At 40.0% G+C, this 25,991-nt stretch overlaps 2 protein-coding genes across 5 annotated transcripts; one reads left to right on the plus strand and one right to left on the minus strand.

Moving 5' to 3' along the window:
• Window positions 1-4,838: 4,838 nt before the first annotated feature.
• On the minus strand, window positions 4,839-9,954 carry GAR1 (GAR1 ribonucleoprotein). 2 transcript variants are annotated; one of them, XM_036382446.2, is made up of 7 exons: window positions 9,782-9,888; window positions 8,360-8,568; window positions 8,122-8,276; window positions 7,198-7,257; window positions 6,653-6,788; window positions 5,833-5,946; window positions 4,839-5,450 (listed from the first exon to the last, which is right to left on the minus strand). In XM_036382446.2, the coding sequence occupies exons 2-7, from the start codon at window positions 8,553-8,555 to the stop codon at window positions 5,437-5,439; spliced, it is 675 nt and encodes a 224-aa protein (XP_036238339.1). In that variant the 5' UTR covers window positions 8,556-8,568; window positions 9,782-9,888; the 3' UTR covers window positions 4,839-5,436. The 2 variants fall into 2 exon arrangements, with proteins under 2 accessions (XP_036238339.1, XP_036238338.1); XM_036382445.2 differs by lacking the exon at window positions 4,839-5,450 and having other exon boundaries at window positions 5,918-6,788; window positions 9,782-9,954.
• Window positions 9,917-24,379, plus strand: CFI (complement factor I). Of its 3 annotated transcripts, none has more exons than XM_036382442.2 (13): window positions 9,917-10,420; window positions 10,693-10,696; window positions 12,056-12,370; window positions 12,951-13,095; window positions 14,428-14,606; window positions 15,613-15,723; window positions 17,295-17,411; window positions 18,554-18,592; window positions 19,072-19,175; window positions 19,755-19,870; window positions 20,573-20,850; window positions 21,975-22,076; window positions 23,936-24,379. In XM_036382442.2, exons 1-13 carry the CDS (start codon window positions 10,361-10,363, stop codon window positions 24,151-24,153), a joined length of 1,788 nt encoding a protein of 595 aa, XP_036238335.1. In that variant the 5' UTR covers window positions 9,917-10,360; the 3' UTR covers window positions 24,154-24,379. The 3 variants fall into 3 exon arrangements, with proteins under 3 accessions (XP_036238335.1, XP_036238336.1, XP_036238333.1); XM_036382443.2 differs by lacking the exon at window positions 10,693-10,696 and adding an exon at window positions 10,757-10,760; XM_036382440.2 differs by lacking the exon at window positions 10,693-10,696 and having other exon boundaries at window positions 12,091-12,370.
• The last annotated feature ends 1,612 nt before the right edge of the window (window positions 24,380-25,991 follow it).

The raw sequence follows: 25,991 nt of genomic DNA on the forward strand, positions 1-25,991 counted from the left end.
GGACATTCTTCAAAGATCTGAGCAGCAAAAGCTCTCTTTTCTTCCCTCCAATGATAAGGTACCAGCCACCAAAGCAAAGACTCTTTTGAAAACCCTGCATAAATAATAGCCACCATAAGTCCTTGCCCAAAGGACTCACACAGAGCATCAGAAAGCAACTGTTCCCCCTCAGTCATACAGTGTTTGCCTTCAGTCAGTATTCATACTGGGTGTCAAAGTGACAAAGATGAGCACCAGTGGTTCTTCAGTTGTATGTGATAGGTGAAGCAGGTCCCAGGCTAGGGCTGTGCCTTCTGAGCAGCAATAAGGGTGCAGTGACACAGGAATACAGTCGTGCCATGGAAGGTATACCTGAAGAGCTCTCTCTTCTTTAACCTGTGAAATACTCACAGAGCATTCCCTCCCACTCCTCAGTTCTCCAAAACAAACATCCTGCATCTTTCTTTTGAATAGAAAGGTAAGAAAATTTTTACATAAACTTGAGCAGTCACAGCATTTAGTCATCATTACCACACACAATCTCACGTCACAATCCTGCGAGCACATATTTCCTTTAATGCCCCACATCTACACTCACAGCTCTCAGGGTGTTTGTCTTATTACAGTATTTTTCCTGTCAGAAGAGGATTAGGCAGGAACAGGGTGGGAGGGCTCTGAAAGGAAAGATGATCTGTTTGGCAATGAAGCCACTTTCCTCATGCAACACTGTTGTACCCTGAAAGATTTGGCAGGGCAATAGTTTGATATCTTCGCTTTCCTCCTCTGACACTGGCAAGATTTTCAAAAGCACCTCAGATCTTGGAGCTTCCACAGAAGTCAGAGCTTGCAATGTTGAATGTCTCAAAAAAGCAAACCATTACTATTTTTACTCAGATAGGATTCCAGATGTACAGTAGCAATTAAAAAAAGAAATTTTATATTTGTTGATTTAAATACAACTTTCTAATACATGCAGTCCCTCCTATGTACCAATTGTTTCTGTCTCTTCTCAAATTTGACTAATTTTACAGCAACTAGAATTGACAGAGAAAAGTCAAAACTAAGGGCAGACATCATCAAAAGTATTCTTTTTCTGCAACACTGTAGTTCATAAAATAAAGCCAAAAAGATAAAACAGGAAATTAAATATTGAAGTAGAAAAATAATTTACAGCTTCTAAGCCAGATAAAATATGTCTTGTCACATTGCTTATTACTTCTAGTATAAGAAGACAAAATCCAAAACCTCAGGATGTTTTTATCTTTCAACAACATAGCATTACAGGTGTCAGAGGGGCACCTTATAAAGTGATGCTTTTCCTTCCTACCAGTCCCATATCAGTAGCAAAATTTAACTTCTATTAAAATCCATTCTTCAATTTGCAGGTCTCTCTATATATATGTGGGGCAATGCAATGAGAGGTTTAGCAAGCTGCTTTCAGTTATGTGTAAAATATGTATCAATGCATGAACGATGTGAGAAACGTACCTTTTGCATTAAAAATAAATAAATTGGAAACGAAAACCAACCCCAAACCTCTTCCTGTTTCCAGTAACCCTGCTATAAATCCATCCCAAACCCTCCCATGTTCACTATGCCCTCCACTATTGGAGGGCCCTCTAAGGCAAAACCTTTAACCTTTTCCAAAACTGATGCAAATTGTTCAAACCCCAAGGAAAACAAATGAATACTTCTTTCTTCTCATTCTCAAAGACTTTTACTAGACTTAAACTGTTGGTTAGAAAATTTTTGCTCCATAGAGATTTTCAGCTGACAGCCCTGAAAGATGCATGACCCCACTAAGATTTTTACTTGCCATACATCACACAATAGCTATTCTTTTTTTTAAAACAATGCTCTTCCTTGCCAAGACAATGCTTTATACAACTGCAAATTAATTTGCACCAGTCTATGTGCAACAGTCCAGCATTTCTTCAGGCAAACATCCACGTGTACAAGTCAGTGCCAGAGAAAATCCTTCCCGTTCTACAACTGCCAGTGGTGCAGACTTACATGAAAATATCCCAATTATTTTCTGCACTTCATCAAATTTCTGTAAATAATATAGCAAATCTCTGAACTACATTGAGCCATCCTATACCAGCATCTGCAGAAAACACAAGGAAAATAAACAACTCCACAAGGAATGAAGGGCCACTAAAGCCATTCTCATTAGGTAACAATTTAAGCCTTATAATACACCACCATGTATTACCCTCTGTTTAAGGAGGATTTGGATCCCAAAAAGAAAAAAAAAAAAAGACTCCAAAATTTTGGTGTGGCAGGGACAAAAGGCTCCAGGTCTTCTAAATACTTACAGTCAATCTGATCCTGGTGATGCACCTGGTGTCAGTTTCAAAATCAGCTCAAAGTCAGAGCCTACACCTGGGTCAAACACTGCCATGGGAGTGGAGGAGGACACAGGTAGGTGACACCACTACTGCTGTGTACTGAGCTGCTCTGAAGCCCACCTGAGCTTCAAAGGAATTTCCAGGACAGCAACCTGTCTTGTGCTGCTGGAGCAGGTGGCAGATGAGGAGCTATTTACATGGTTCAGCTATGTGCTTCAAGGGCTACCAGAAAGGGGAATATAAGTACAGGGAACAACAAACTGTCATCCAGAGCCTACAGTAACACCTTACCCCCACTCCCCTCACTTCAGATTGCACTCTGACTTTTCTTCCCCAGACACTGCAACTACTTGAAATTTGCCATTTCTGCCAGCACACCTCTTTTTGTCACAGTACCTGTGAGCCCCTCTCCTATTCTCTGCAGCAGCAGAGTATCTGTAATTATGCACATAAATAAATCCAGAACATTTCACTTACTAAGATCAGGAGCACTGTGACAGACTCACAGATAGAATCTGAATTAGAAGTTCAAGACTGAGAGAAAGGTGTCATTAAATTAGAGAACTTCTTAGTTCATTACAGCGTTACACTGCAGACAAGACATCTTCATTTTTTGATACTGAATTTTAATCTGTTACTCTTAGCACCTTACTTATATTAGGAGGGCAGGGTCACACCATGGCACAGAGAAGACAACACAGAACAGGGACTTAATGTGCCTTGCAAATCCCCCTTTCCCCAGAATGGAGAATGAAAAAAAGGCGTCATCATATGGCAAACACATCCAGACAGATTCTTCATATGTTATGTTCTTCCATCCTAAGAACATCCTACAACCTCCGTGGAGATCTAAGACTTCTCTGGAGATTTGCATAAAATCCAAACAGCATTGTTTGTATGCATAGGCCATGCCATAATGCTCCCTTCCCTATATCCAAAAGGGCAATCTTTCCTCCAGAGCTGCAATGGATATTGCTGTTTAGCCCCTCTGCACACAGAGGTCAGAGCCTTTGCTTTGCCCTTGCAGCGCCTGAGGCTGACTCACTGCTCCATCTGCTGAGAGACTCGGCACACTCCCTGCTCCTGGCTGCCGGGCCACACTGCTGCAGCCAAACACTGCCTGTCACACCCTGCACTCCACAGGCCATGGCAGGAGCCTTCTGACACCCTGGCAAAAAGCATGTCCCTAAAGAATAGCAAAGAGCAGCACTGATTTGGGTGTAACAGTGAGGACTGTGTTATCTTAGTCTTTCAAAGTCAGAACAGTAAGGAAAGAGTATCTGAGCCAGCTGCCACTATTGAAGCATCAGTGAGGAAACCCAGCACAGCAGAGGAACCAGCTACAAACATGACAGAAGTACTGACACTGCAGGTGCACTTGGTTTGTGTCGTTCAGCTGCAATGTGGAATGCCCAAAATGCAATTACTTGCAAAGAATTTAGATAAAAGGCAATTTTACAAAGCCTCAAATCAAAGCCCTGAGGCACTTAGGCCTAGCACTGCACAGCAACAGAAGCCTAATGATTCTCAGTTCTGGATTTAACTGACCTGGCTAAAGCCAGGCTTGTAGCAATACCAGGGGAAAAAAAAACCATGGAATCCCTCATTTCCTGGGGTTAAAAGTAGAGTCAGGTTCTTCTCACAAAAGCAGACCTAGCAGAAATAAAATGCTCTGTGCTTTGTTTTTTTAAGCTGAAAAACATTTTTATCTATTATCCTTTGCAGCATCTATTCACATTTAAATGAATTCTTTACTATCTGTTTTTCCACTCTTTCAAGTTTTGTTTGACATTTTTAGAAGTAATGATCACATTTGTTAAAACATGCAGCAACTGTCCAATCCTGGTACTGAAAGATTACCTGCTGCCTTTGTTAAGCAGGAAGCTAACTAAACTGCCTGTTACTGCATTCATCAACTAAAAAGCATAAGAGTGCAATCAACTCTGAAAGGAACTTTTTTCACGCTGAACAAGATGTTCAAAATACTTGCACATACATTATTCTACAGACCCCTTTTGAAAACTGCTTGGTAGGAGAGTCTGTGAAGAGACTCCTGGCTCCAGCTGAAAGAAATCCAGGAAGTTCTATTTTCACCTATTTTAATTCCAAAGTTCCAGGGCAGAGGCACCCTTGTCTCCTCCATCCTTAGGAAGACACAGTCCCTATCTTTCCAACAACCCTCATTATGCATCCATTTAAAGAGACCAGACCCATGCAGACTTTGTCCTGCCTTTCTAAGCAATACATAACTGAAAGCATTGTGTGCAGAGGAGCCCTATGATGAACTATTTAATCTCAGCTTTACACAAACCCAGAGCACCACAGAGGTGCAGTACCAGGACATCAAAACCTCAAGAGAAACAGGCTAATGGGGAGATGCAGGGCCAATAAAAAACCCTTAGCATTTTAGTATCAGTGTAATTAGATACCATTAGATGACTGAAGTATAGTATTAATCTTGTCTTGTTCACTAGACAGCATCTTCTAAGAGGACCACATCTTAAAGCCTTTGGTTTTCATTAATATTTATACAGAAAAATTCACAAAATATACTCTACTCTCTTCTCTCTTATGCATTATTATGCATTAAAAAATTATCAACACAAAAGTTTGAAATTTAATTTATAAAAAAAGGTTCACAAAGGTTGTTTAAACAGCGTGTCCATTTAGAGCAGCCCAGATTCAATATAAAAGGAGGATGAGAACCAAGGATCAGTCATGCACAAGTTCACACTGAAGTATGTGCATGCAGTGAACCTGTAGGGTCTTTTGAAAACCCATTTCAACTGATTGTTTACTCCCAACTCCAACATGGAGTTAAGCACTGACTGCACTGCTTGTCAGAAACAAACAGTTTAAGAATAACATCAAATCGTGGCTCAGTTAGAAAAGTTTACACATATTCTGAGCAATCTTCAGGTCTTCACCTGGGGCTACACTCTCCTCATGCGTCCATCAACAGTCATGAAGTGTAAAAATAATTGTCATTTGTAGCTTCAAGTTCTTTATAAAAAGATTTTCAAGGTCCTTTACATAAATTTTGCATGGTTCTTTGCTTCTGCAGATGACATGATAAGACAATGAGGAGATACTCATGGCTCCATTTTTAATGTCCTCTTCCTATTTTAAGAGAAAAGAAAAATACATCAAACAATTCTTATCTTAGTTGTGTTTAAAGCAAATTCTATACATAACGTTGAATTAATTGATAGAACAAAGTGCAAAAACCTAATGTGATTTTACACATGCATCAACAAATGCAGAGTACTGTGCTTCAGTTTAAACTACCAGGATGCACAGAAATGTCTTGCATAGAACTATAAACATCTATAAGACATTAAAAAAAACTATAAGACTAAAAACTCTAAGACATTAAAAAGCACAACATTCTGTTAATATTTACAAGCTTTAAATTATTTTAATAGTTACAAGCTTTTTAATATTTACAAGCTTTTTTTTTTTAAGAGCTATTCTTATGGAAAGGTAAAAACCCCACACTCACCCCGAAAGCCTCCTCCACCACCTCTTCCTCCTCTAAATCCTCCTCCTCCTCCTCCGCCTCTTCCTCCTCTGAATCCTCCTCCTCTTCCTCCACCTCTGCCTCCTCCAAATCCTCCTAAACAAAAGAAAGAAATTACCCTTTGAGGAGCATGTAAATTCTTGGTTATGTACAACAATTCATTCATAGACAGCTTATGAAATGAAATGAACAACAACAAAAAACCAGAAACTGTCAATTGCTGGACAGTTACCAGGTCAATTACTAGTAGCCTGCTTCTTCTTGGGACCATCTGGAGCGTTTTAGGTATTGCTTAATATCTGATGTACCATGTCCAAAATACTAAAGAGACTGCAAAAAATTACATACATTAACCAGTAATTCATTACAACCATTAGTAATTATTATCTATTAATTGCAACTCAACGTTAAACCAAACAAACCAAACCACTTTGAAACACTTGTGCCTTGCTGTAAAGGGGCAGGGTATGGAAAAGAGGCAAGAAACTATGATGAAAGAAGAGATAAACTTCAGCTTTAACTGAGGTGTTCAAAAAGCTTTCTGTTGTTATAAATCAGCATTCCCTCCTCCCTATGCTTTGGAGTTGTTATTTAGCCAGTCTCACCACCTGAAAGGTATCTCTGCCTTTTCTGTAAAGTCAAGCAGAAACATTTTTATTTGCAATACAGCTGTTGATATTCAAGTACTCACCAGCAGCTTTAGAAAACAAAACACAAATACTCCACAGAACAAATGACCAAAGCAACCCATGGCATCTCAAGTAACTCCAACATCCTGCAGCTTTCATTCTTGTGATCTTACCTCTACCACCGCCTCTTCCTCCCCCACGTCCACCACCACGTCCTCCTCTACCACCTCCTCTGGGAGCACCTTTTTCTCCAGGGGGCCTTGGCAAAAACCTCTGAAGAGGCAGCAGCTTTGCTGGATCAATGTAAAACTGCAGGAAGAGAATTCCATTAAGCTTTCAAAATTCCAAGACTAAAAAGCACATTAATACCTCCCTTTACAAATATCCACAATTTCGTCTTATCCCATTATGTCAAACTGTCCTCTGCAAAAAGCCAAAGAGAGAAAGCACAGAAGAAGTAAACCCCAGAATTAAAAAGCTGCCAAAATATAGGTGATATTTGTGTGATTTTGTTGCATCTTTTCTCATGGGGCAAAGAAAAGGAGTAATGTGGCAAACACAGAACTGGAAAGGACAAGGAACTTAATTCCTATGTTTACATACGATAATCTGCTTTTAAAGTTATGAAAAACTTAATAAAGCTTTTATTACCTGCTGACAAATTAGACTTAGCTAACTGATGATATTCAGTAAAATTTTGTTATTGAGATTGACTTACCTTTTGCATTTTTTTAAATGAAGAGGCTTTCATGTTCTCAGACAGTTTCACTGAAAAATACTGTTGGTTTCCTTAAGGAGCATTGCAGTAATAAAATATGCAAAACTGTGATTTTGATCAGTCCATGGAAGGAACATTCAGACATTTTCTAAGTTAGTATTTTATAAATTCAGCTAAATTTCATCACAATTGTAATTAAAGGTGATTTAAACCTGCACATTTTACTTCACATTTTAAGTGGGAGAGGAAATTGCGCGTAGCTAGGGACTGGTGCTCAACCAACCAACACAGGCTGAGTCTTAGCTGGGTTATTCCCTCAGCTATCCTGCTTTTGTCATGGATTCTGTCCATCTGGCAGTGACAACAAAATGTACCCAGTGTCTCTGTGTCAAGCTGGCTCTGCCAGAGATGTCCTGGCACATCCCACTTTTATGGCAGGAAAAGTAATAAACGGGACAATGAGCCACAGGACATCTTAGTATAAACTCACTTTATAATTAAATAATGTGCTGGAGCATGAGCAAGGTCCCCTAACACACAAAAAAACCCCAAAAGCTCTTAATCCACCTATGTTATGGCTTAGTAACCTATAGCAGAAAATTTGGTCAGTTAACCAGAACCTTTAGCAGAAAATTTGGTCAGTTAGCCAGAAAAAGCAACAAGCTGAACCACTATGGATCCAAAACTCATCATCAGTACTGCTAAAGAGTGAAAATCCCTGACTGACTTCATGTATTCTGTCATACCAAAAAAGCTCTAAGACAGGCCCTTAATGTGAATGAAGCACCTACAGCTGCAGCAAGACTCACATATAACTGGTAGCCAAACCCTGAACTATTTTAAAATCCTAGGGAAATCCCATTTCATATAAAATCAATTTTTAAAAAACAAATATTGTAAATCACACATTTTTTGGAAGGATACAAAGTCTCTCAGCTGTCCAAATATTTCATCCACTTTGCCAATCTGCTCCTTATTATCCAGGTACACTGGGGCATTGAAATAAGGCACCTTGTTTTCTTCTGTTTTACATTTACAAACTATGTCATCTTCACAGGGATGCATGAACTCTCCCAGCACTGAAATAAAGAACAAACAAGCTAAAGGGCTGGAGCAGACAATCTAAGCAAAATAATAAATGAAGTTTCTCCATGTAACTTACAAACTACCCTTTCTGGAGGGCCCTGGTCATATCCTCCTCTGTTGAAGCCTCCTCTTCCACCTCCCCGTCCAAAGCCACCTCGCCCGCCGCGGTTGAAGCCGCCTCTGTCACCACCACCTCCTCCTCGGTTAAAGCCACCTCCTCTTCCTCCTCCACCTCCTCTTCCTCCTCCACCTCCTCTTCCACGAAAAGACATTCTCTAATGTTTCCTGAATTATGAACAAAAAAAAAATCACTTGTTTAAGATATAAAAGGTACGTGCCATTTGATTTGCTGTACAAATTGCAGTCTCCTGTCAGCCTGGTTTGTTAATTTAATGGTTTGTCCTTTTCAATCCTCACTAAAAACATGCTGGCCTATGAAAAATCAAGTTTGCACCTAGGATGTCATGCACTGCAACATCCAACTGCAAAAAGTGACTAGCAGTGATCAGCTAGTCATCTTTCACTCGTCTGTATAAAGATGCCACATCTGATGGCAGTCCCCAGCCCGACAAGTGGCACAAAGTCAGAATATCATAGAATGGTTTGGGTTGGAAGGGATCCTAAAGGTCAAACCCTCTGTGTGCAGGGACACCTTCCACAGGCTGCTCAGGGCCCCATCCAGCCTGGCCTTGGGATGGGGAATCCACAGTTTCCCTGGGCAACCTGTTCCACTGCCTCACCCCTCTCACAGTAAAGAACTTCTTTCTCATATCCTATCTGAACCCGCCCTCTTTCAGTTTAAAACTGTCTTCCCTTATTCTACCACTATGTGCCCTTGTGAAAAGTCCCTCTAGAGTTCTGCTGTAGCCTCCTTCAGGCACTAAAATCTTCCCAAGCCTTCTCTTCTCCAGGCTGAACAATCCCCACTCTCAGCCTGACTGCAGAGGAGAGGTGCTCCAGCCCTGTGACCACCTTTGTGGCCTCCTCTGGGTCTGCTCCAAAAACTCCTTTCTTTTCTGTGCTGGGCACCCCAGAGCTGACGCAGCCCTGCAGGTGGGTTCCCACTAGAGCAGAGCAGAGCAGAGCAGAGCAGAGAGCAGAATCCCCTCTCTGCCCTGCTGCCCACACTGCTCTGGATGCAGCCCAGGACAGGTTTGGCTCTCTGATCTGTGAGTGCCCATGGCTGGGTCAGGTCCATCCTGTCACCCACCTGTACCCCAAGCCCTTCTGGGCAGGGCTGCACTCCCTCTGTCCATCCCCCCCCCAGCCCGTGTTGGTACCACGGGTCGTCCCGACCCTTCCTCTCGGCCCCGTTAAACCTCGGGAGGTTCCCTCGGGAGGCCGAACTGCTCGGGCTCGGCCGCACTGGGCGCGCACCCGCAGCGCCTCACAGGGCCCTGGGACGCGGCCTGCAGCCAGGGCGGGGGGACCCCAGCTCCCGGGGCCATTCCCTGAGGGATGACGGACGGACAGACAGACACGGCAGCGCGAGACGTACCTGCACGTGCGCGCCGCGCCCGCCCGGAAACACCCGCGCTGCCGCAAACCGGGCTGCCTGCCGTAAGTGAAAGGGCGCCTGCCGGCCGACAGTGTCGCAAAGGGCTCTCCATTCCCGGTAACGGCGGCGCGCCGGGAGCGAGCGTGCCGCGCTCCCGAGGGCTGGGCGGGACAGCCACGGAGGGCTCGGCATAGATACACGCCCCGGGTGTAACAGCGCTGATCCTAACAAAACAGCAACTCGGCACTCATCAACGCCTACAGCCAGGGGAGCCGGGGCCAGGCATCGATTGGACTCCTCTGCGCTAAATGCAATCCCGACAAGCGCTTCCTTTTAATCATTTACTTCAAGGGCTTTGATTTTGTTATCTCGCCATCCACTTCCAATAAAACCAGTTAAAGCAGGCTCTTTTGGAGAGATCAGATTTATCGGTTAATAGTTGAGGATCCTGTACTTTATTTCTAAATACACTTGAAAATGTTTTTCTAACGGTTAAAAATTAAACCCAGATCTAACAGCTGACATTCAAAAGAATCCCAGCCAGAGGAATTTGTCTAGGAAGAGAAATAAAATTTCATCATGCGAATGCTCCCCATTTGCTTGGTTTTCTTGTGTCTCTTTTGTCTTTGTGGATCAGAGGTAAGATATGTTTTATTGTGCTAGCAGTAATTTTTTAAAACGTTTAATAAACAGTTTATTATTATAAAAGCAAAGCAAATTGATTTTTTTTAAAAGTTCCTTTCATAGTATTTGTGCTTCATACATTTGTTTTAGCCCAGCCTGAATGTTTGAAGTTTGCTATTTCTCTTTAATGCTTTGATTCTATCTGGGGCTTATGCTAACAGGTTTGTGGAAAAGATTTTAATCAGGATCCTATCCTAAACCGAATTTGCAAGTATAGCTGACCACAGAAAGGTGCTGCAATTTTCCACACCTTTTTTTGAGAAATGGGATTGCAGTCTTGTAATATGGCAGCATGGTATTCTCCTGCTGCCAGAAGGTTTCCTGAGGATTTTGTCTGGGCAGAAGTGTCCAGGAAAGCCAATCTGGGCTGGGCATTCAGCACAACCCAAGTCTTTCAGAGAAGTTCTGAGATAAAAATCAGCACCTGCTGTTCCCCTTGAGGAGGAACACCTAGCACAACATGGGAGTTGTGCCAAGGCGGATCTGGCTCACAGTTTGGATCCTACTGACCCAAGAACAGCGGGAAGAATTTAGTAAGATTATACAGCCATGAAAAGGACAGGTATTGGATTGAATTCTGCCCCAGCTACATCCTCCCTGACTTTACTGTGGGCAGGATTTCTTCATGAGAACTTTAAACTTCAGCTCTATTGATCCAGTTGACACAGTCAAAGCTGATAAATCACATTTGAGGACTAATGTTTTTCTCCCATTTTTACACAGAGGCCATCCATATATATTTTCCATGTTCAAAGATTCATCCTACCCACAGATCTTAGTAAGCAAAAGCACTCAGCCAGCACTGAAGTCAGCAGAGAGCTGCACAAACACAGGTGCCACTCACCCAGAGGCCATCAGAGGGAGGGTCACAGTCTGTACCTGCAGTCCAGTGATGACCAGCAGCCACCCTGCAAACCCACTGCTGTGCAAGACACAGGAAAAACGCTGATGAGGATAAGCACTTAATTTTCAAATTGCTTTTGGATACTTGTTAAGGTACTTGAGGTACTTGTTACTTGAGCAGTCACATGGACTCTGGAAAACAAATAATTAATTTAATTATAGATTCATTTGCTAGTAAGTAATTAATAAATATTTACACATGATATTGAAATCCAAAGTCAACCAGGCCAATAAAACAAATCTTAGGAATAAAAAAAACCAAATTGCTATTTTTCTCTTTCTCTGGTGCTTAAATTCCTTTATGTTTTAATCTGCTTACCATCCCGTTGCTGGGATGTGTTATAAACCAGTGCCTTTAGAAATGTTTATAGTCTGCTGTGCACTTCAGCTGATGTTTGAAAAGTAAAGGGTATAAAGTTTGTGGGAGATCAGTAAGATTGAAGATCACACCAGGTAAATAATCCAAAAAGAAAAAAGGAGTTCAGAAAAAGTGAGAGAGGCGAGGTGGCCAAAGACAAGGGAATAAACTCTATAAATGTTATTTAGGAAGTTCTGATTAGATAGGAAAAGGCTTATAAATGGACACTTTGCTGAGGTCAATGAAGGGATCTGCAAAACTCTTGGTACAGTCCCTAATCTTGCTTTCATTTAAAATATTTTTTGTAGCAGCATTTATTATTTTTTCAGCACCGTCTAATGCTGAAGAAAACCATTTTCCACAGGTTAAACCTGCCCAGCCAGCTGAGCAAGACAACTACCTCATAGAAGAATGCTTGGGCAACAAATACACCCACAAGTCCTGTAAGAAAGTTTTTTGTCACCCATGGGAAAGATGTGTGGAGGGAAAGTGCCTGTGCAAGCTTCCCTACCAGTGCCCAAAGAACGGCTCTGCAGTTTGTTCTAACAGTGGGAAGAACTTCCGTACCTACTGTCAGCTGAAGAGCTATGAGTGCCAGCAGCCCAAAGCAAAGTTTCTGCACAGGGGAACGTGCAAGCCCGAAGGTATTCACACCTCCTTTTCCAAAATCTATCCATCAGGGGTGGCTGAGGAGATGCTTACACTATCTACAGAAAGTCTGTTAGTTTTCTTGCACTAGTGACAGCATGAAACAGAAAATGAAAAGTCACACACCCAGGTCACCCTGCTGCTGGTTTTGCTACACAGACTGCTGCAGGCATTTTGCAACATAGGTAATAGAAGTAGGATGTGGCCCTCTCACTCCAAGTATTACTGGTTGGTTATCAAAAATTCCCTAAAGAAGGTCATTATACTAAAATGCAACCTGTTCTTGGTAGATCTTCAAGTACTCTTTATGGACCCATTACCCTCATTTGTCCTTAAACTGTCATATTCTGAGAAATTAGCAGGCTCAAAGACACAAAGTCAACCCTCAGAACTAATTCAGGAATAATTCCTGAAGCCTCTGATTCCCAGTCTTCTGTTCTTTCCATATGAACTTCGGCAGTAAATACAAAATTAATCCTGATTTGCTTTTGTGCTGTCTTTCCACTAGATACATCTATATAATATGATTTTGTTTGGGGATTTTTTTTTTCATTTCTCTCTTTTTTATTTTTTAAGAAACATTTTCAGTCTCTCTGGGTCATGGAAATTCAAGTTTGCTTCAAGTAAAACCCGTGAATCACAAAGAGGACAGTTTTGTGTGTGCTAGTGAATGGACTATGAATGAAGCAAATGTGGCTTGCAGGCACCTTGGCTTTGAATTGTAAGTTTGGGAAATTTATCTCTGGATAACTGCAGGGGATCTGAAAAAATAGTGATGTTTACAGAAGTGTCAGTGACAGCCAACAGTTAAGACAGAAAACTCATGAACGATGTATTGGCTACAATATTCTGATAAAACTTCCTAAACTGACACCTAAGAGTGAAAGCCAAAACACAGATTTCTGTGTTCTGTTACAGGCTACAACTATACAAACCATAACTGTTTTGCTTTAAAATAAAGATGAAGACCAATGTGGAGGGGTTCTCTCAGGCCTGTGTTGGGGAAAATGCATGGATGGACCACTCCCAAGTAGCTGTGAGCAATGATCTGTGTGCAGAGAAAGGTTTCTCAGGACAGATGACAAGAGGGTACAGCTCTGTTTTGCCACTTGCATTAGCCAGACTAACAAGGAGCAGAACATGGGGTTTTTCCTTCACCCCTGCTGCCACTGCTTGCTCTGGCTCCAGGGATGGCTGAAGTCACACAAAGCCATCTTTGTTCTTTTTCCTATGACCACAATCATAACCCAAGTTGCGTATTCAGCTCCTTATAGAGTCACCTCTGTATCCTGTACATAATAATTTACACCTGTAATGTAACATAACTTAGGTAGCGTTGCCTTCCCAACCTTACCAGAAAAAAAAAACAAAACACAAACCATAAAAAAAAGTCCCCAGAAAACTAAAGCTGCTATTGCAGTGCCTCTCTAGGTGAGAAGCAAGTGTTTCCTAGTCCTGATCAGTGTATCTTCAGATAGCAGAGAGGGGTTTGCCCTGGACAGAGCATTCAGCCATGGAGTCTCATTGAAAGCCTCCCTAGTTACTTATTTACTTGAGCCATATTTCTTTAAAGTAGGGGATCATACACTGTTAGGAGAATACTGCTCAGGTAAAACCAAGAAAGATCAAATTTATCAATCCCAGCCTTGCAGTGGCTTGAGCTTGCTCAGTATTCTGTGGTTTGGATGGGACCAAGGATAGCTGACCCCATGCAGGATGGTTCCCAAGCTATGGCTCACCCATGTCCACACAGAGACAGAGGTCTGAGCTTACAGGTTCTGCTACATAAGGAGACTTTTCTATCCATCGTGATACACAGTGACTTTCATAGACCTACATATGCATTTGGGGACAGCTGCCTGCAAAAATTAGCACTTCTTCCAAAGTAAACATCTCCTGTTTACGCCTAGACAACTCCAGTTGCTAGTCTGCTCTTTTTCTTAGCCATGACCAAAATTCTTTGACACTGAGGAAAATTGTGTAACTTCTAAATAATAAAAGCAGTGGACAATCCATTGTGAAATTAAATAATTTGTTGTTATTATCTTCACAGAGGTGCTGAATATTACCAAGTCACTTCCAGCATCACAGAATCTGCCTTAAATTCATTAAACTGTCTGCAAATAAGTTGCAGGGGCCTAGAGACAAGTCTTGCTGAATGTCACATAGAGATGAAATCAAGAGATAGTAATGAGGGACTGGTTAGCCTGCAGTGCCATGAAAATCTCAGAGGTTAGTAGATCTTTTTAGTTTAATATCTATTTGGTGTTTTTACATTTTAAGTATATTTTAAATAATGAGGACCGAGTTTGCTGAACTCTCAGCCACAGAAAACCCACACTGAAACCTTTTGATCACTTTAAATCATCATTTTGTAGACTTTAAGACAGTTGAGGCAATCTGGAGTCAAGACGGTCTTGAATTTTCAAGTTTGAAAAATCACTGCTGTCCCCAAAGTATTTTTACAGATATAAAGGAAATTTATTTCATCCATGGTTCTGTTTGTTCCACTATCCCTTCCAAGGGTATCAAGGTATATTGTATCCCATGACTCTTACCTCTCCTGGCTTAACTGGTGAGGAGACAGGTGACAATGTGGTGCTCACTGTTTGAGAAATTAGCACACCACTAGCACCGCAGCCAGACAAACATGACTACAGTGGGAAACTGCTGGTGTCTTCTGTGGGGGTTTCAGGACTCCTCAGTTTCTTACTGTAAAAGGGGAATCAAAGCCTTGTTTAGAATTCTAACAGCTTTTCACTCCCTGTAGGGAGCTTTCTTTGGCACTGGTGAGCATAGCCTGAGATGCTGCTGACTGGAGGAAGTGCTATGAATCATCTCATTTTTTCTTACAAAAGCAGTTAATCACAGACTCTTGATGAGTTCTTTCTAGAGGAGGAACCTCCATCATCCTAATCCCTTGAATCATTTATAGTGGGTTTGAATTGATCATTTCTGATTTAGTCCTCACCAGTCCTTTCATTAGAAGAAATTAAATTCCCTTTTGCCAGGCTACTGGCAAATTTGGAGGAAGAAAATGAGTGGTCATGCTGAAACCCTGGTGAAAAGCAACCAAAGCAATAAAAAATTCTTCCTATTTACCTGACTGGGCCCCAGCATACCTACTGCTGATGGGTTAACTGCTGACAGAATCCAACATGCAGGCAGGGCATTTCCCTGGGCAATTATGAACCTACAGTCAACTCCACACTAACTTCATTTTCATCTTGATGCACAGTTTGTTCAGATGGGGAGTTTCACTGTGTCAACAAGAAGTGCATTTCTCTGAATAAAACCTGTGATGGGATCAATGACTGTGGAGACCTGAGTGATGAGCTGTGCTGTAGAGGTAACAATTTCCTCTGGCAGGTGTTTCAAAATAATTTCAGCAGAAATCCCCCACAAAGAATTTTTACAGTGATGTAACAGCTAAATTCTCTTTTCCATTAAGTCACTACATTAAACAAATCTGACCATAATTTACACATAGGCAAGTGCAAAAAAGCAGGCATGAAATACCATTTTGAAGCAGACAAGTGATCTCTTGAGAATCTGGATTTCTTCAGAGAATGAGAAAATACAATGAGATCATTTAGGAGGCTGTTAAACATTGATACAAAAAATTAGTCCTGATAGCATGAAAATGTACTTTTACTTGGAAAAAACCAATAGTTATTAAACAAAGACACTGGTTTTCCAATGAACTATCTTTAAACCAAAGTAAGATCTCCCTTAAATGTATTACTAATGCAAGATCATCCATGGAACATCTGTGATGATTTCCTGGCACACTGCTTGTTCATGAGCAGTCACTCCTTTAGCATCTGCAATTCCAGCTGTAAAAATTCTGATTAGAAATGAGGAATGGATCTAGCATGACTTGAATGCAGGAGAACACTTTCAAAATTTGTGTTTCAGCATTTTAGCCAAATGCTAATGTGGGTGACAAATCCCATCATTATCCCTCCATAACCTTAATTTTGTAGTGTTGCAATTGTAAGTAATTTTAATGAGATAATTGTGGAAACACGGTCACAGTAATTTTAGAACAAAAATAATAAATACCTGTGATTTCATATATTTAGTGGACATGTATTTGGACTCCACATGGCAAAAATAGTGCTGTTTCAGCTGAATGGGCTGAAAACAGTGCTTCCTGAAATCAAAATAAGTATTTCAACTGAGTTCAGTGGTCTTTGAATCATTTGGGATATCTGGATACTTTTAGAGAACTACCTTATTTTCTATTAAAGACAAATACCTTAAATAGAAGATTGACATAAGATTTTAAATTAGCTCAAAAGACCCTGCCATGAATTCATGCGCTGCTTTGCTTCTGATTACATTCAAAGGGATCACAAAATTTAAAAGGAAGGGGGTTCTCAAGTTCATAATACTTTTTCATATAACCAAGAATTTTAGAAGAGGTACGTTATTTCATCCAGCGTTTTCCTGTCAGGACTCTTGATTCCTAACCCTGCATTTAGGCATTTAGCTCATTCAACCAAAAATCAGCTTGATCTCTGATTTGGAGGGTGGGATTTGGCACAAGCATCATCAGTTCCTCATTTGAGGTGATCAGTAATGCTGGCAAAATTGGAGATCTTTTGGCTGAGGTTGAGTGTGGACGTTTTTATGGATGAAACTGGTATGGTGTGACACCAAGTCTAGCAGTGCTGCAGTGGTAACAGAGATATACATTTTTCAAATCTTACAGTTCCAAGATTTTAAAGTGAGGAAAGCCAAGTATTCATTTTGTTTAGATGCACAGAGCCTGCTTTTGTAATCTCTTTATGAACAAGCAGGTCCCCTGTAACATGGATATACATTTGGTTTAGATTGTAAAAAGCTCTCTGACAGTGTGAGGTTGCTGAACCAAATCATCCTGTGATTTGCATTTGTAATTCTCCTGTGTTACAGAGTGCAGAGAAAACAGTTTCCACTGCCGGTCAAACATCTGTATTCCAAATAAGAGTGTCTGCAACAAAGAAATTGACTGCCTCACAGGAGAGGATGAAGCTGGAGCTATCTGTGCAGGTCTTCTGAAAGATGTTTTTGTTTCTTTCATTCAGCTCAATTTTAACTAGAGGCTACACAATACATATTACTATTTTATTTATTATGCAAGAACCAGTCTTCCTAATATTATGTTACGCATAATAGGAAGAAAAGGTCATAGAATTTTCTCTCCTTTCTTTCTGGAAAGACCTGACAAGAAAACAAAAGGAAGGAAGAAACAGATGATGTTTTGGGAAGCTTAAGGCAGATTATGTCTTTTCTTTATGTGGCCAGCTATCATACTGGTATCCCCTAAGAAAGTGTAAGAAACAGGAATACTTTCCTCACAAATGAGGAATTCAACAAGCTTGTCAATATAATAATTCTTCTGTGCTTTTCCCCTCTCTGTTGAAAAGATTATGTTTTGTTTGAAAATTAGAATGTTTTCCTTGTTCTCAAGAGAGACAAAGTCTAAGGCCAAAAAAATAAAAACTACTGGTAAATGGCAGGTAAACTGAACTCTAAATGTAAACATTACTGTCAGTGACATGAGAACAGATACAATGCTCAGTCCCCATACAAGGACTGAATTCAATGGGCACTTTGTTTGAATAAAAGCTGACAAACCAGATTCAGCAAGCATTTAATTTACCTCTCATGCTGAATATTCTCCCTTACCCTATTAAAGGAGGAACACAGTACCCATCATCATAATCTAAATTGGGGGGAAAAGACCAAATAAAAACCTGTTACTTAATGCTCCTTTGAGTTTTAGAAAGTTTCAATAGGTCACCGGGGCAGGAGGAGAAATTTTAGTTGTTTCTGGTGGAGGAGAATGGGACATCTCCCCAGAGATCACAAATAAAAAAGGGCAGTTTCTCAGGGTTCCCTGGCAGAAGGGGTCCCTAGGCTTGGAGAGTGAGTAGATGTTGTGTAGTTATGAATGAGTATCTGCTGGCTGCTGGTCATTTCTAGGCTGGGGCAGCCAAACAGTGCCCTGGCAGGAAGGGAAAGGGGAAAAGGAGGAGGAAAGGAAAGAGCAGGCACCAGGCTGGAGAGTATTGCTCTCCATGAGAACAGTATGCCCTTATGCATTTAAAATGTGTTCCATCATCACGGCACACGCACATATATTCAAGTAAATGTTTGCTGATAATTTAAATATTTTGTTAATACTACAGGCAAAGAAGAAGGTGCTGAAAATAACAGTATGGATAAAGGTAAGTGTAATTAGCCCTCCATAATCACCAGTATACCCTCTTATTAGTGACTTTCTAGCTACCAGCCAGCTGCTCAGATCTAGAACACTCAGATATTCTGACTTTGTAATTTACTAATATATACTCTGGGACTTACTGTTTGGCTCACTTTTCACTGACTTCAGGAATGCCATAATAATTCATCCTAGCTGAGGACATACATCTGCGTGTTTTGGCAACTGGTAAACTCTCAGCTGAGGTAAACTCTCAGCAAACCTAGGGGAACATCCTTAAATTATTTGCCTGAATGCACACAGCATCGAAAAATGGAGAGAAGTGATGTGATGCTCAGGCACAAGCAATTTTGAAAGCAAAACCAGATGCCAATATTTTTGGTCTTTGTTTTCCTGCTATTTCAGCTACTGGCATATTCACAGCACTCAAATTTTAGCAAGAATGTATACCTGAATTCTGAAATACATTTTTCCTTTTTGTTAAAGAAAGAAAAATGATAAAGACACTTCTTCCCCAAGTGCACTGTGGTATTAGGAATCACACACTAACTCGACGGAAAAGAATTGTAGGTGGAGAGATTGCTGGAAAGGTAAAAAAACCAACTTTACCAGATATGAGTTCATTCAGCATTGATTTAAATGGGCATTATTTTCCTTCTGTTAAAGTTATGGAAATAACAAAACCAGCTACAATGCTTATGTCATGTTTTGCAGCAGTAGTGGCACTGCACTGAATGTAAGTAAAGTGAAGCATAGTTTATAAAGTAAAATATGGACTTACAAAATTAAGCATTGAAGTACAAATAGACACTGACAATTACTCAGAGAAATGATTAATACTACAGCCAAAAATAACAATTCTGGCATAATGGAGTTAAACTTTGTGGCTTTGAAACAGAATATAACAAAAATGTATTCAAACCACGTGAGGTCCTCCATCTGTTTTTCTGACTACAAGGGGTTTCATGACTAAAAGCTGGAGGTAAAGATATATTGCACAAAGTCAGAATATTGAATAAAATTACTGAATTTTTGTATATATATCCTTTGTATCTGATGTAACTTCTGGATAGCACATCTTTTATTAAAATCAGATTTTTTTCCCTTTATGCCCTAAAAGTTGTACAATCGTAATGATTTCTCATTATTTGTGTTTGTTGATTGAATAGGGTGAATTTCCTTGGCAAGTGGCAATTAAAGACACCAGCAATGAAGGTTCCACAGTGTACTGTGGAGGGGTTTATATTGGTGGCTGTTGGGTTCTGACTGCTGCTCACTGTGTCAGGTAAAAAGAATTCATTCTGAAATTCTTTCTGCAAGGCAGAAAAATTGATTTGGATACTGCTGCCCTTCTCAGCTACGTGTTTGTTAATTTCCATTTGTCTGTTGAATAGATCAGTTTAAAACACTGACTCACCCACATTAAGGATGAGGAAGATTCAGAGCAAACAGAGCGTTTTGGCAGTGAATAGAAAGATAAAAAGTTAACTATGAGTTTGAAGAGACATGGCATACTTCAGTCAGATAGCAGCAGGCAGGAAAGGTTCATTGTAACCACTCTGCTTGAAGTTAAATACAACAGATCTCTTCTCCATCTCTACCTTGTGGAAGTCCAGGATCTGTTCCCAGAGAATGTCCCTGGGGTTATATATTCCCCAGAACAAGCCAAGAGCAGACGTGCACCATTTGCCATTCCCATCCACATCTGCTCACTCTTTTATCAGAGGAGCAAAAATACCTGCTTTATGTTTGTCACAACACTAATCAGAGCCCAGTTTTAACATATTTTTTTGTATTAGTTGCAGTACTCACCGTGTGTCATCTGCCTTGAATTGCTACACTTCAGAAAAACCTGGGCATTAAGTCCAGAAAGAAAATATATGCATCTAATATGGATTTTAATTCTATAAAAACTTCACTAAAATGCAACACTTAACAGCTTTAAACCAAATGTAAGGCTTGTGTTTATTTCACTGCTTTTTTCCAGGGCAAATCGGGTCCATCTCTACCTTGTCTGGGTTGGAATGTTGAACACAATAGCCTATGACAAAGAGACAAATACTTTCAAACTAAACCAAGTGATAATTCATGAAAATTACAATGCAACAACATATGAAAATGACATTGCTCTGCTGGAGCTGAAAGGTTCTGGGCTTGGAGAATGCTCCCTGGAAGAGAACAGCATACCTGCCTGTGTCCCCTGGTCAGAGTACATGTTTAAGACTGGTGACAGATGCAAGATTTCTGGATGGGGACTAGAGAAAGGTATTTGCTTTAGTGCTCACTTCAGGAATGTATTATTTGTATAACTAATTTCCTAATTGGGGTGAGCTTTCGTTTTGAAAAGGCTGAAAAACAGTTGTGCACAAAGTACTCAGAAGAGGCTGAGTACAGAAAATGTAGGTTGTGGTTTGGCACTCAGGTATCACTGTTAGGTTCTCTTTTCTGTACTGCTTCTTCTGCTGTTTCAGCTACTTTGTAGATTGATATGGAAGACACACCTGGATGAAAAATACCCTGGAAGTAAGAAATTTACCTTTTGTCCATCTAATAGTTCTGTCAGCTGAGGAGACCTGTCAAGGACATGTAACAGATGTTGTTTGGTAGCTCAAAGGGGCCCAGAGTCACAGCCTGTCCTCTGTCCCCTTCCCAACAGGATCTGAGCTGCAGCCAGCAGTCATGAAACTCAGCACATCCCGTCTCTGCCATGCTTGGGTTCAGCCCAGAGAAGCTTGCACAGAGACAAATATAATCATACTTTCAAAGATTTGGGAAGCATTTGTTTTGTATCACAGTGTTACAGCGTGGTGTTGGAGCTACCACATACTGGTTGGGAGGTTTCTCCTCTCCATACTCAGTAGCATCCACCCAGCAAGTGCAAAGTTGGGAATTGCTAGCAAACGGACAGAGAACAAAACAGAGCATCTCTTTAGACTTGTGGATACATACCTCGCTCGTATCTTCAGTAACTGCTCCATAAAGATAGAGCAGAGTTGGAAAAAAGGTAATAAGGATGAATCACAGCCACATCTCCAATTGTTTTTTGTTCACAAAAAACAATGTACCCATTTCCAAGGTCCTGGAAACCTTCATATGGAAAACACAGGAAAAAAGCTCCGTGGAACACAAGGAAATGGAAAGGGTGAAAATGTCACAAAATGAAAGCACTGTAGTTTACACTGCAATTAAACCACTCTGTTTTTATTTTGAAATATATGCCCAATGCACTGTAATTCATATGGGGTAAATATTAGTGGCAGTTTAAGGCTTCTGGTTTATAAGACTGAAGATAATATTCTGTAAATAAGTAAATAACTAACTTTCAAATTATTACATTAAATGTCTCTAATGTGTACTTGTCATTTTAAATTTTGAATTTTTTTTTCTAGGTTACACAAAACAATTTATCCTCAAGTGGGGAAATGTTAATTTATTTCACAATTGTTCTGAATTGTATCCAGGACGATTTTTTAAAAAAATGGCATGTGCAGGTAAGCATCAATTTTCTTATTACAATTTCTCTACTATCAAGCTCTCCGTTTAGGCCAGACCTACTGGCTGGGAATCTTCTAGACTTAAGAAAGACAATAAATGAACTACCACAATATCACTGTTGGCTGCATTCCAGCCACTGGAGCCTGTGGCATCCACCATTGTACACTTATTTGTAAACAGAGTTCAGATGACAGCATGACAAGTTTCTGTAATTATTTGGGCAAATTTCTGCATGTAATTTGAGTTATGTTTTCTAAATACAAAAGCACTTTACAGCCTACTGAATGTCCAACCTTTAATGTATTTGATTCTGATTCAGCAATATATTTAAGCAAATGCCTGTCCTAGAACACACAGTCCTGTTGAGTAGAATTCATCTGCTTAGACATTTGCCTCTACCACACTGCATGCCAGGAAAATACAACTAACTTTTCAAACTTAGATTAGCCTGTCCAGGAAAGTGGTTGTCACTCCTAGTATTAAAATGAGGATTTTTGAATACACATTTATTGCTTCTCAAGTGACAAAAAGTATTGCCAAATACATGACAAAAAGAGCAGTGAGTATTCAACTCACAGGGCAGATGGTTTCAACTGTTTATTAAATCAAAAAGTGAAGACAATATTTAAGCAAACTACTCAACAAACTACTCAACAAGAAAATTAAAACCAGATATAAAAGCAAAATAATTTTTGATAAATTCAGGATGTCATCTGTAAGATGCTGGGTTTATTTACTGCACCAGTTCTAAAACTTATCTCCCTTTTCTTCAATATATTTCAAGTCATCATACTTTACCATGAGGGGACAATGACAGTACCACATCAGAAAGGGGATGCAAATAAAAACTTTAAAATAAAGGTCTGGTATTCACACTAGTTAGTAATACAAGCAAGTATTAATTAAACTGATTAAAGGCAATAAATTCTTCTTTCATAGGATTAGTAATCCTAACTCTGAACAATTTACATAACTCTTTCTCAGTAAGGTACAGATTCAAGAAAGAGCTTTTTAAAAGCTTAGGGACTTGTGCTTTGTCTTTGTGCTTCCTTCATACTAGGACAGTCAGTCAAGCAGGAAAGTGTAGCAAGGGTGTTAGAAATTAATTAACTTTTACTGAGTATATAGGTAAAAACCATAAATCATATTCTAGCTCTGTAGCAACATTTCTGCTTATATCACAAGCATCTTGATTCTTTTTTTTTTAATGAACACTGGGTTTGCTGACCTGCAAATAAGTAGGTTTGTGAACACTGAAGCACAAAGGGCACTGGATCCTGCACACCTGTGCCTCAGGGCTGCTACCTGGTGTTGCTAAAGGTCCTCACTGAGACCAACCATGCAGTGGGGGCACTTGGAGACAGCTGCTCTCCCTCCCATCCCAGGATTCATCTGCCCACCTGTTTTCTTAAAGCTGGTAAAGAGAATAATTGAACAGATGACTCTGGACAATGGATTACTGGGTAGAGAGGATACCAAAGGCAGACACAGAGGTGTACACACATTATGGTATCTTCACTTCCAAAGGAATCAGTGCACAAATCTTTATACCTCGTTCCATTTCTATGGGCTACTTTTTACAGTAGGCAATGTGGCTGAATTCCTCTCTATTGCACTGCATAAAACAAGACTGATGAAAAAGCAAATGGGAATGTGGGCTAGCCACAAGTATAAAGAGAAGCCCTGCACTTGAAATGAGAAGTAACAGACTTGAAGAGGTTCAGAATCTTCTTTACTGGTGACCATTAGGCAAACACCTGTCAGGAAGCGACACAGACCTGAAAAATCCCCTGAGCTCTGCCTTGTGTGCCAGCTTGTACCTTCACTTACTTTTGCTTTTTATTTGCCTCTTCAGGTACTTACGATGGCTCCACAGACAGCTGTAAAGGCGATTCAGGAGGCCCCCTGGTGTGCTTTGACGCAGAAGACGTGGCCTACGTGTGGGGCATTGTGAGCTGGGGTGAGAACTGTGGCGAGCCTGGTCACCCTGGTGTGTACACACAAGTTGCCAGCTATTTCGACTGGATTAGCCACCATGTATCAAGGGGTCTCATTTCACGGTACAATATCTGAAGCTCAGAAAATTCAATGCTTCCTTCATATCACCTATGCAAAAATAGTCCTTTTCCATAATCAGCTGTCACATAACTTAGCAACAATCAGTACAAATCTTCAAGGAATGTATTTTGAAAATTCTTAACACTCTCTGAATATCACATTTTTGCAGAGCCTATGGGAAGAGAATTTTACAGGCACAAGCCCACTGCAAAGGTCTCTAATAAAAGCAGATATTAAAATATTTTTTTCTTGTAATATTGGTTTTTTTTCCACTTTTCACATTGCATTTCAGTTGCTGTTGTTTATTTAGCTAAAAGGGATAATGATACTGGAAGCAGTAGTTGGAAAATGCACTGGCAATATGTGAACGTCACAGAAAGGACAGCAGCCAGTCTGCTTTAAAGAACTTACATCATCTCAAGGTCTAAGTCACCAGAAACCCTCAGCAGGCTGCCTGGCCTGGCACTTGATTCCTTAGGCTTATTGCAGAAGAAGACTTCAGCCCATCTATTAATCAACAGATTGGCTATGACCATGAGATTTGTTGTAATGCAACAATTACTCAAATAATAAATCTCCTTGGTAGTTTTTCCATCTACAAACTCAGACAATTAATATCTAGTCAATATATATCATATGATCATCTAGCCTGGGGCAATTTTTGTAGCTCTTAAGTTTTATTAATGTAACAGCAGTTGGTCACAAACAACAAAGGAATTTTGAAACTTAAATCTTCAACTTAAATCAAAAGCATCTTTACATCTTAAGATCTCTGTGTATGTATTTATATTTCAGGTATCCAACAAACTCTCAACACCAAGCAGAGTTTGACTCTACACACTATCACACACTCTATGTGCATCTGTATTCTTATACATTTTTATATAGCAATATAAATATGTAAAAAGACAATACCTTATACACATAGATTTAATTCTACAAAACCATGTAGCAGATACAAAGTTAGACTTCTTGCTGTCATAAAAAAAACTCCAGGCTATTATACACAATACCTTCCCATTCAGCAAGAGCTGCTCACAAAAAGTGTGCACAAATTCTTTTTGAAGCAGTAGAATTTGATTTGTGGATTGGTACCCTCAACACAAAGCTCACATAGCTCCAGCCAGTTGTATGAAAATGATCAGTAGCTTTAGAACATTTTTCACTGTATTCTAATGACAAATACTTTCAATATCTATTTCACTTTTTCTCTAAATTAACCTGCTGAATAAATTGCATATGTTCACACAACACAGTTGTTGTGGTGCTATTTCTTCTATAATTCAGCACAGTCTGACAACAACAATTTTTACATTTTCATTGACTTTTCTTCATCTTCCAGACTTGTAAAAACCCCACATCAGCACGACTCTGTCATGTAAAGATCAGTCACCAAAATAACTAAAGTAAGGGCATGAATTCCTTCTCTTAAGAAACACACACACCCTCAAAAAAATTTGCTATTTAGGAAAGCATTTTAGTACATTCCTACACAGAAATTATTTTGCTGAATCAGGGTCTTGGTAAAGAAAGCCTATAAAGGAAAACGCTGGACAGATATACAGAGAGCTCCCTCTTTTGTTTGACTTAATTTTTGTGTGAAGAACTTTTCCCATTAATTTCATTAGGTAAGTACGCATTACATTAAATGCTGAGGTTTGAGAAAAAAAAAAACACACACAAAAACAAAAAGTAGAATATGTATCCTTATGCCCTGTCTGTTCTGTCTCTTTTCATTTCTGGTTCTTCTTTACATTTAACTTTAGCCCTGAAGCCAAATATTACTGTTTTCTGAGGGATTTCACACAACATCACACAGAGTTTTCATTACAAAAATTAAAACAATTTTCACA

The sequence above is a fragment of the Molothrus ater genome, chromosome 4, assembly GCF_012460135.2.
Source record: "Molothrus ater isolate BHLD 08-10-18 breed brown headed cowbird chromosome 4, BPBGC_Mater_1.1, whole genome shotgun sequence".
Taxonomy (NCBI): Eukaryota; Metazoa; Chordata; class Aves; order Passeriformes; family Icteridae; genus Molothrus; species Molothrus ater.

Bases quoted from the DNA above. Each gene is read 5' to 3' on its own strand.
- GAR1 (XM_036382445.2), bottom strand. From the start codon at position 8,555: ATGTCTTTTCGTGGAAGAGGAGGTGGAGGAGGAAGAGGAGGTGGAGGA. The intron at 8,277-8,359 runs GTAAGTTACATG...TCTTTATTTCAG, and splicing joins CCCTCCAGAAAGGGTAGTTT to TGCTGGGAGAGTTCATGCAT. The intron at 7,258-8,121 runs GTATCCTTCCAA...GGAAACCAACAG, and splicing joins TTGGACAGCTGAGAGACTTT to TATTTTTCAGTGAAACTGTC.
- CFI (XM_036382442.2), top strand. From the start codon at position 10,361: ATGCGAATGCTCCCCATTTGCTTGGTTTTCTTGTGTCTCTTTTGTCTT. The intron at 13,096-14,427 runs GTAAGTTTGGGA...TTATCTTCACAG, and splicing joins AGGCACCTTGGCTTTGAATT to AGGTGCTGAATATTACCAAG. The intron at 18,593-19,071 runs GTAAGTGTAATT...TTTTTGTTAAAG, and splicing joins AAATAACAGTATGGATAAAG to AAAGAAAAATGATAAAGACA.